We start from the raw sequence: 10,189 nt of genomic DNA on the forward strand, positions 1-10,189 counted from the left end.
GCAATTACAGTGCTAACATTATTAGTAAACCTATAATGCTTAAATAATTGAACTGCCAGAAAAGGAAGGGGGGGGGGAGCTTATTAGAGGGGGGCTTAGTAGAGCTTTTGTAAACGGTATCTAAAGTAATGAAGTATAGTAAAGACATTTGAAAAATGAAAGTTTAATTATAGAAGTTTAGAGTGCTATTACAACTTAATAACAACTCATCAAAAAGTCACATATATACTGGCCATGGGCCAATCCATCAAACAATTACTACTATTGTTAGCACTGGTACATGTATAATAACAATGCTTACTTTATAGGTGTATCTGTATACACATACTTTAGAAAATTTTCCTCAAGAACAATAATGGATATCTGGGTTATCATGCATCTAGGGTGTTGCTATAAGGCAATTTCCAACGGCAGCCACATGCATAAAGGGACCTTGTCTTTAAAAACTCAACGATTTATACATGATGAAAGTCAGTCAACATAATTATACCCGTCCGGTACTGTTTATATTTCCCTTGTAACTCTATCACTGAATACCAAATTTACTAATTTTTTTTTTTTTTTTTTTTTATGTAAAAAGAAAAGGTGAGTGGTCTAATTCACTCACTACCATGCAAGTACACCAAGAACACCAAATGAATTTAGCTCAGTTCAGGAGAATTCTTTTGTAGAAGGGCCACAAAATCTCTGGTCACAGGCAATGGCACGCTGGGATCAATGTGAACGTTAAGAAACATCTTGCGATCCCAGGGCGGCATCAGAACACCAATGCTGACTCGCATCTCTTGCACTTGACTGCGGCTGATGGGTTGTGGCCTCCACTGCTTTAACATGTTTGAATTTGGGAAACAGGTCAACTGAAATATTCAAAAAGTAGAACAAATCAGAACAAGTGAGTTCTAAAGATGGTGGCACCTTAATTCCAATCTGAAACCAGTACCAGTATTCAAATGCCAATTTACCTTGTGTTTTGTAGACATAATATATATTATGTTTTGTTATATTTATTATCATTGGACTGTAAAACAAATGGTACTACCGTATTTACTCGAATAAGCGCCGCGGCGCTTATTTAATTTTTCGCGCCTCAAATGCGGCGCTTATTCGAGGGCGGCGCTTATTCGAGGGCGGCGCTTATTTAAAATTAAGCCGCCAGAAATAATCTAATCTTTTACAGTTATTGAAAATAGTGTCTTTTGGTTCTCAGTATTTGTCTCTTGCTGAAGGGAGAAGTGGCGCTTGGTGTCCTGGCAAAGTTTGCGGCCTTCACAACATTTACAGAACTACGTATTGTAAGAATGTTAGATATAAAAACTAACGGGCGAGCGGTAAAACAATCACTTTGAACTGCAAAACATCGCTTTTGCTGGAAAGAAACTTCCAAGTTTGTTTAAGAGTTGCTTTGCAGTGTTGTTTTAAGTTTAACGGAATTCATTGAATAAGCGCCGCATCGGTACTGCGGCGCTTATTCGGGGGCGGCGCTTATTAACTTTTTGGACCCAACTGCGGCGCTTATTCGAGGGCGGCGCTTATTCGGGGGCGGCGCTTATTCGAGTAAATACGGTAATTGGTACAAAAATGGTTCTAGTGGGTTAAGAAAGAGTTAATGCTCACACCACAATAATTGCTTCTTTCTGATACTGAACAGTACCATATATACCATACCATACCATACAGTAGTTAATTCAGTAAAGTAATTACTCATTGACAGATAATGTACATGTCATGGGTTTTTAGTGAAGTCCTAAGATTTCTTTTGAGGCACTGTGTGACTAGAGGGGTATCGAATGGTCTTTGTGAGCATGCGAGCACATGCAGCGTTTTTTTTGCAAGCACAAGCATTGACAAAAGTTACCCTTGCGAGCAACGAACACTTTTTAAAAACCTACGTCCACTAAAACCCAGTATGCAAACACTTGTAAAAATATGCGACCACTAGCAAACGAGCACCCAAATTTTTTTTTGCGAGCATTCCGAGTAGAAGCCTTATTTGCGAGTACTGCAAAATTTTGAGGGACCATTTATGACCCCTACTATGAACCTAGATCTATAAACATGTTGCAAACATGCAGATTGAGGGCTGTGCAATGTGACCATGAGCTAGAACAGAACAGGTTAAACCTTGAAATTCAAAATGAATGATGAATAATTAGCAAGGTTTAAACATTACTGACAATATTCACATGCAAGATCAATGAGTGAAAGTGATATGTCATGATCTGGTACAATGTTGCAATGTATGGATGCTAATAAAAGGATCTGTACATTACACATACCCCACAGAATCCGCACAGTCCACAGCAACATGGTGGGGCACCATGGATTGTTATTTCCCCACGTACACCTGTTTCGCCACTCATTTCTACACTACGTAGACAGCGCAGTGGAATAGGCAGGAAGTAGGTTGTGTCATTACATGACGACTGAACAGAATAGCCTCCCGGAAGCTTCTTAGGGTCTCCCCATTGAATCAAAGATGTGCCTGCAAGTATTGACGGGGTCAAATATTTGACTGACCCTTTTCTTTCATCTTGCCTTATTTATAAGTACAGTTACATGTAAATCTCAGCTAATGGAGACAATACACACAAAAGCTTTGACGCCTTATTTCTCTTTTTATTTTATTTTATTTTACTATTTTTTTCCTTATCCCGCCCTATGCGCACTTAGTGCGTGTGTGTTAATTTTTTTAATATATATCTAATCGGTTTTACAAGAACCTGGTGCCGACCACCCAAAACAGAAGAAGGTCAGCAGGGTGCCTTCTATACAGGGAACCCTGGACCGGTGTCATTTAAAATATTCACACACTACACAGGGCATTAAAAATTCACACAAACTTGCTCAAAGGGGCCAAAGGCTAGCAAGGCCCAGTAGTCAAAAGTGACCCCCACCCCCCAGCTTTTGATGGCTACTCGCCAGCTGGACACCAGCAGATAGCCCAGAGCCTGGGCAAACCATTCTTGACGGGTAGCCCCCTATTGTCTGGACTTGTTTTGCAGGATTTTTCTTAATGCTTCTTAAATTATCTTTGCAACAACAACAAAAACAACAATAAAGAATTAAAATTTCTTTAACTGCAAACATGCACACAACATCCACAAAACAATTCACAATAAAAAAAGTTCACATGCAACACAGATGAAATTTCTTACTCACCAACAGCAAGCTGTGAAGACAAAAAGAGAATTCTCTTGTTTGTCATGAGACAAATACCACCACTGCGCTGGCTCACTATGTGGGCTTGTTCATCACAGAACTGAAGGTGTGTGTAGTTCATAAACGTGAAGTGATTCAAAGCTTGAAAAATTTCACCTTCATAAATAAGTCCTGCCAAGAGATCCTTGTAACTCATATTCCCCTATAAAAAAATGTATAAATTTTGTTAAGCAATTGCAAGCTCCTTGCAGACTGTGGTAAGCCCCTCCCATTCTAGAGTGTGCATGTGGTGGTTAGAGGGGGGGGGGGGGAGGTTTTGGTCCTCTCTCTGCCTGAATTAGAAAATGTGATATTTTTGTTTGTATGCTGTAATAAAAAAAGCATGTAACATGACAACTAGCTCAGGGCAGGGCTATTGCTGCCAAAGCTGACTGGAAAAAACAATTTTGCCTCATAGTTTTTTTTAATGTTGAAAAATTGGTAGGAGACCACACCCATTATATAAGCTTCAAAAACTTAAATTGAACATAAAATCAAACTGTGGAAAAGACAATTGCATTCTTTATAATACAAGACTACTCTTTTGTTAGTAATGTTAAAAAAGGCACTCCATAATGTGGACAGGGATCAGGTATGGGAGAAAGGGCGGGACAACTGCAAGAGGTGGGCAAAAAGAGGGCAGAAAGGAAATTAAAAAACAAAAAAAAAAAAACAGAAGAAACATTTAGGAAAAAAGGCAAGGGTTCCATACTGCTAAGGTTATTCCATGTTTCAGTAGCATCCCTGAATGGGATGCTAGTCCATTGCTGGCTCTCCCCCTCCTCCAACATTATTTTGTTGGTACCTATTTATCACCTGGGTGGATGGAGAGAGGCACTATGAGAGTAAAGTGTATTGTCCAAGAACAGTAAAACACAGTGATCCTGGCCAGAGCTCGAACCTAGTGTATGCAATTTGGAGTCCAGTACACTAACCACAACCGCCCCTCTCAAGAAGAAACATTTAGACTAGTATATAATTATGCTTACCTTAAGGGAAACAAACTGGCCCTGTATAGTACGCTGTAGCTCATCTGCACTGTGTCGCAGTGTCCTCTGCAGCGTTGCACCACTCATGTGCTTGGTGGTTAAAGAAGCCATAACACCTCTGGAAGTAGGATCCAACATTGCATCTGTGAAGGCCTGGGGCTGAGTCACCACAGGCGGTGCAATTGTTGCTAAGAAATCCATGTTAACTGCAAAAAAAGATATGGAAACTTCAATTGCTTAGAAAGCATCATGTGTTCTCAAAGCAAACACCACTGCAATGCAGACAGAAAATTAATGTGGAGAATGCTTTTGAATCAAATGAGCTTAAAACTTTCAACAAAATGTTTTAACCCATTCATCCCTGTATGTTTCACACATTTTAAATAACTTTCAAGTGGGGGAAAAACAATGTAAATTAACTCCCAAAAATACTTTTATTTTTGCTGAACTTAAGTGAACAAATGAAAAATTTCCAAAGAAAAGGATTCAGTGCATTGACATCTTTGGGCAATGCCACAAGATTAACTAAAGAACTATTGTTTCCTTTAAACAAGCAGGCAAGGTTTGTACACAACTATTTTAACGCATGTTCTGTTGTCCATTTCGTATGCCTGTTTATTTGGCTTTCAACCCATGCCAATTTGTTTTCAGGCAACAAGGTCTCCGCCCCCCAGGTCCGAAGGTGCCCGTATGCCTATGGTCTCACCTGCTGAGAAAAAGTCTTGGTGGGTGAAACTCGAGGCGAAAAAGCTGTCTGCTCTTGAAGGCTACTCCCACCAAATGAAAAATTTATTTCATTGAGATGGTGCTTACAAGATTCTGCACATTACTCGATAGAAGGTCGGTTGCAAAAAAAGGGGGGGCCACAGCCCCCTCTCTCCTTCCCCCCTGCTAAATCCGCCACTACTTATCACTGATTGTAGATGAGTCAAGTCCTTTGCATTGAACAGCAATGTGCAAAATTCATGTAACAGTTGCAAAAAAGTATTGAACTGGAATTTTTTTTTTAAACAAAGAAGGCCTATATATATATACAATTCTCTAAACATGTTTTCCTCCCTTTCCAGTTGACAGTCCTATATTTCTTAATAGGATATGTTAATTTCTAATGTCAGTTGTATAATTATATGTAACATGTACATTGAGGTTCAAATAATGATTGTACACTTTATGATTTTAGACGTACATGTGACTATGTCGTGACATTTTGTATTAAACTTACATATACGACAATTTATTATAGGATCTCTCTAGAAGATTACGATTTTTTTGTGTCAGTGTGTAACAGCTCAACAACACCACTTCCTTAATTGATTTAGCAGTATATAATTCTTAAATGATATCTGTTCCTCATAAACTTATTGTTATTCTATTGTATTTATATTTTATTGTTATTATATTGTATTCTACTTATTGTCATTCTATCATAAGTGGAAAAAAAGGATTGAACATAAGTACATTGATTATTTACGTCTAGACCCATTGGTCACTCTGGTTTAATGTCTTTAATAGCTGGTTGTACAAAGCATCAAAATCCTACAATATCTTGGTGCATTTCACAGACGTCCTTAGAAATGACCAGCTTCTGCACAACATGAATAGTATACAGAGATTGCCGAAATAGAACTATAAGCTTAAATTAATTTTTTATTGGGCTCCTCAGCTTCGCGTAAACCGCAGCAACCGCGGCCATTCATGTGTATAAAGTCACGCGATGATATTATATTGCATTTATAGCCCGTGAGAAAATGAAAAGCTTTCAAGTGTCTAAGCAAAGAAGCATTTAGCAGTTGCGAAATAAAGTAAAAATCATTTTTACGTTCTAGTTGAGCTTGCATTTGTATGAAAGACTGGAGAGCAAGAGTTAATATTCGGTGCTACTGCAGACTCCAGTATGCAGACACGACAAGCTTAAAAATTTGCAGCCGATTATGAATAAGAATGCGACGCTTGCATTTAAATAGCGAAAACAGCAGCACTTTCAGTCAACCTAAGACAGTTTCGACCAAAAGTAAACAAATTCTCTCACATACTTGATCCACTGGCGGCGAGCGCAGGTCCACCTTCAAAATTGTTTTCCGCCATTTGACGCAAAGGGATTGCCGAGGGGAAAGGAACTGTTTTATCGTCTTCTGCAAACTCTATGCTGCTTGGACTTCCACGTTTGGGTTCGTCTGCGAATTGTACGTAACTCATTGGACCATTGAGCGATCACTTTTTGCAAGGAACGGAAAAAATGATTTCTCGGAAACCTTGGCCCTTTCCACAAAGACACGTGGTGCGTTTCTCGGAAAACCCAAACAAAAGTCAAATGCCACGGTCGATTTTGTCCGGGGTGGGAAGAGGAGTTTTAGGTCTGTCTTTTTTGTTTCTCGCTTCACCAGTGGTTCGCAGGTAAAAAAAAATATTTAATGCTGTAATTGGAGTGTTATTCTTAGAGGCAATTAGCTGTTTGTTTTTACGGCTGTGAAAAGTAATAAGGGCTGTGCCCTTCAACTTGCTGAAAATTACTCACCCATGAGGGGAATGACAATTCAACCCCACTGGGGTGTAGAGTGGAAAACGTTTTTTGGCGCGTTTCTCGGAAAAACCAGCTTGTCGTTTGATTTTGTCACGGGAGGGAAAGGAGGTTTTTTTTTTCATTTTGTTTTCTTCTTTAACCAATGATTCCGCAGGGAAAATAATCATAACTGTAATTTTTTTAGACCGTCAGCTTGAGGTATTTTCAACTACAAAAGAAGTAATTGGGTTTGTAGTTTGGGGAGGGGTAGGTGAGCAGTTTCCCAGAAACCTAAATTGATCCCTACAAAGATAGTACCAATTTGAAATTAGTCCGGCGGCTTAGCTCGAAATTTTAGTTGAATTGTGCACTTTTTGATACAAGCATGAAACTTGGCACAATGAAAGTGGTCACCAACAGAATTTTTTTCAGATATAGTGCCAAGCCCGAAAAACACCGGTTTCCATGGAAACCTTAATTTATTAACCCTATTCAGACCGGGCTTTTTTGGATCTTTTCAGACCTCCGTAACTTCCAGAATATTTAAGCAATCACAATGAAACTTAAGGAATATATAGTATGTCCAAACACCTATCTTTTGGTATACGTCACGTGGGAAGATGACGTCACATGACGTGACAATTACATCATAATTTCAAAACAGTCGCCATCTTGGATCCGCCATCTTGGATTTCGAATTTTTTCCAAAACGTCATAAAACCGCCCAAAATTACTGCAAAGTACTCAAAATCAATAACACTGTGCTTAAAAACCGTAAAAGGATGAAAATAATTGCATTAAAATTATTTTTCATTAATAGAAACACGAAAATTACAAAATTGGGAAAACATGCCTGTCAAAATGCCGTTGCCATGGTGACATCAAGTTCCTGACACAACAACTTACCCTACCAAATTATTTCCAGATAAATTTTAGATAAACTCGCAAAGTTTGGTAGCGTTTGGTTGAATCTTGAAAAAGTTATAAGCGTTCAAATTCAGCGCGGGCACTTTCCGCCCCTCCCGGTCTGGATAGGGTTAATATCAATGAAATTTCGTGAAATATTTGTTTGTCCTGGTTTATAGACAAATACTATTATGCCAGGTAGTGATACCAAGTCGCACGAACAAAATTTAGAATGAAATGCTGTAATTTAGACTGTTCACAGCCCTATATTTTCCTATTTTTCTTCTGTTAGCGAACGGTTCACCGATCGCGAGACCTGGACCCTAGCGCAAAACGAAAGAAGCGAGGGAGCAGAGGGCGGGGAACGAAAAAACTTTTCCCATGCAATATTTTCCTACTAAATTATTGGTATCAAACAGATGGTAAAAAAATAACAATTGTAAGCCTAATTAAAAGCATTCATATCTGTATTTATGAATAAAAGTCAACAATAAAAGGTTTATAAAAGTACAAGAAGAAATACTTTGTGGGGAAGGGGCAGGGGGGCCTCTCGGCTGAAAATTTCATTGCTATTTACTAGCTGAAAATAGGAAATTGGCGTTGGCACTATATCAAGAATTGATTAGTATGCGAATGCTTGTAATCCTGCAAAGTTTGGTGCTTGTATCAAAAATCGCACAATTCAGGAGCTAAGCCGCCGGACTAAATACACTATACCCTCGAACGAAATTACAATTCAACCTCTCTAGGGTATAGAACGGTAAACTTGATCCGAATAAACTTTTCTTTTCCTTTCTCTGTCGTAAAATTAAAAATTAAGGAAAAACTAACTGAAAACTGACTATTGAAAACAGCATTTTCTTATTCGAACGCTTTTCATTCACAAAGGAAGAACCAAATGCGCAATATCTAATTTCACATTTTCGCATCGATGCATTGTGGCTCAGCAACTACGATGTATACTATTGAGTCCGTTTGAAGCACAACCAAGTGCTTTGATCTAAAAGTAACCGCCGTAAGACATGTAAGAGGAATATTGACAACAATAATAAGAAGAAATGTATATATTTCGAGGATAAAGAAGGAGGGTAGCCTGCACATTCGCCTCCCTCCCCTAAAGTAACTCTGGGAGACAATCAGCTTTTGCGATTTTAGTTTAAGAAGCTCGGCCGGTGTAGATATTTATAAAGTTCTAGATCACAAAGAAGCCAAGCATTTAAAAAAATGCTTAAACTATATTACTACTCAGTGTATTAAAACCAAGTCTTATTGCATGATGCTCGAACGCTTGGTTCGAGTACTAGATGTCGCAAGCAGGGTGTTTCAATCACTGCCGTTTTCAATATTTTAGATTATTTAAAGCTTATTTACCTGGGGCAGCCATATCTTGAAGTTGAATCGAAATGTCTTCAGACTCGACTTTAGAACTTCCGCGAACCTCTTGGTACGAATTTCTCAACTTTTTGAAGCTCATTCGTTCAGACTTTACTTTACGCTTCAGTACACCAGCCGTCCCATTTCGTGGAACTCGCTGAATTTATAAGTAATCCTTGCTATGTTTCTCGGAAAAGTTCAGGATGTTGACGTTTGCGACCTTTTCGGGATCGAGTTCTAAGAAAAATCGTGACACCCCACCCTTAGGTGATACGGCTTTTTAATCTCTGCCCGAATATGCCACATAGACTAAATAAAATGTTGAACCAAGAAACTATATCCATGCGCACACTTTGTGCTGAGTATAAACTTACAAACAGTTTAAATGACACTCCTCAATCTTCATTGCAAATACGGTAACCTAATTTATCTAATGCTTTTCATTTTCCAGAAGATTAAATTTTGCCGTGAGCTAGCGAAATTTTCATGGGGAAAATTTCCACGGTATGGGCCAAACATTTCCTGCTAACAGAGGCCTTGGCAAGATTTCTGCACAGCCTCGTTCATTAATAATGCATACAATTTTCTGACCGACTCGTTCTTTGAGGGGTCGTTAGGGGGTTTCTCGTGAAACGTGACTGTACGTTTTTATTGTCTGTGATCTCTGATTATAAAATAATATTGTCCGTGAACTGTGAATGACATGCTTGTTGTAACAAGTGAAAGCAAAAAATAATGTTTTGTAATCTTTAAATTTGACTAGAATTCTGCACTATTTCCGCGAAAACCGACTTGCCATGCAAGGAAGATTGCTTTTAGATACAATTTGCCCCTTTTTGGCGATAATTAAATGTTAATAACAGGTAGTCAGTTATTTTTGCAAAATCGTCTTTGCAAGACTAAAAACAATCAAGATGGAGGCTTGAGCTTACAAGACTTCCTCGTCCTTGATGTTATTTTCCGTGAAACGTGATTTTCCATTTTTAACGTGAACAGTGCGCATGACCCCCCCCCCCCCCCCCCCTTTACCGCCCCTCTTCTTTTCATGATTGCTGTTCGTGTATAGTGATAGTATGAAATAGTTGCAACATAATTAATGTATGGGGCTGTGCGGAAATCTTACCTACCGAGGCCTATTTTCCTTTGTATTCGCTGAGCTGGGGATTGAGGCCTCTGCTAGCAGGGAAGGCCAAACAGAAACTGTAAGAGGAAATCTCACTGA

The 10,189-nt window shown here is 38.8% G+C and overlaps 1 protein-coding gene across 2 annotated transcripts; it reads right to left on the reverse strand.

The window, feature by feature from the left end:
- Positions 1 to 143: 143 nt before the first annotated feature.
- Positions 144 to 9,167, reverse strand: LOC144630392 (uncharacterized). Of its 2 annotated transcripts, none has more exons than XM_078488758.1 (5): positions 8,965 to 9,167; positions 4,188 to 4,393; positions 3,160 to 3,361; positions 2,277 to 2,482; positions 144 to 857 (listed from the first exon to the last, which is right to left on the reverse strand). In XM_078488758.1, exons 1-5 carry the CDS (start codon positions 9,065 to 9,067, stop codon positions 642 to 644), a joined length of 933 nt encoding a protein of 310 aa, XP_078344884.1. In that variant the 5' UTR covers positions 9,068 to 9,167; the 3' UTR covers positions 144 to 641. The 2 variants fall into 2 exon arrangements, with proteins under 2 accessions (XP_078344884.1, XP_078344883.1); XM_078488757.1 differs by lacking the exon at positions 8,965 to 9,167 and adding an exon at positions 6,221 to 6,480.
- Between the last annotated feature and the right edge of the window lie 1,022 nt (positions 9,168 to 10,189).

This window comes from Oculina patagonica, chromosome 11 (genome assembly GCF_052425735.1).
Source record: "Oculina patagonica isolate OP01 chromosome 11, crgOcupat, whole genome shotgun sequence".
In the NCBI taxonomy this organism is placed as follows: Eukaryota; Metazoa; Cnidaria; class Anthozoa; order Scleractinia; family Oculinidae; genus Oculina; species Oculina patagonica.

Excerpts from the sequence above, each read along its gene's own strand:
- LOC144630392 (XM_078488757.1), bottom strand. The coding sequence starts at position 6,383 with ATGAGTTACGTACAATTCGCAGACGAACCCAAACGTGGAAGTCCAAGC. Across the intron at positions 4,394-6,220 it reads GCTCGCCGCCAGTGGATCAA|TTAACATGGATTTCTTAGCA; the intron begins GTATGTGAGAGA and ends CTTTTTTTGCAG. Across the intron at positions 2,483-3,159 it reads GTCTTCACAGCTTGCTGTTG|GCACATCTTTGATTCAATGG; the intron begins GTGAGTAAGAAA and ends CAATACTTGCAG.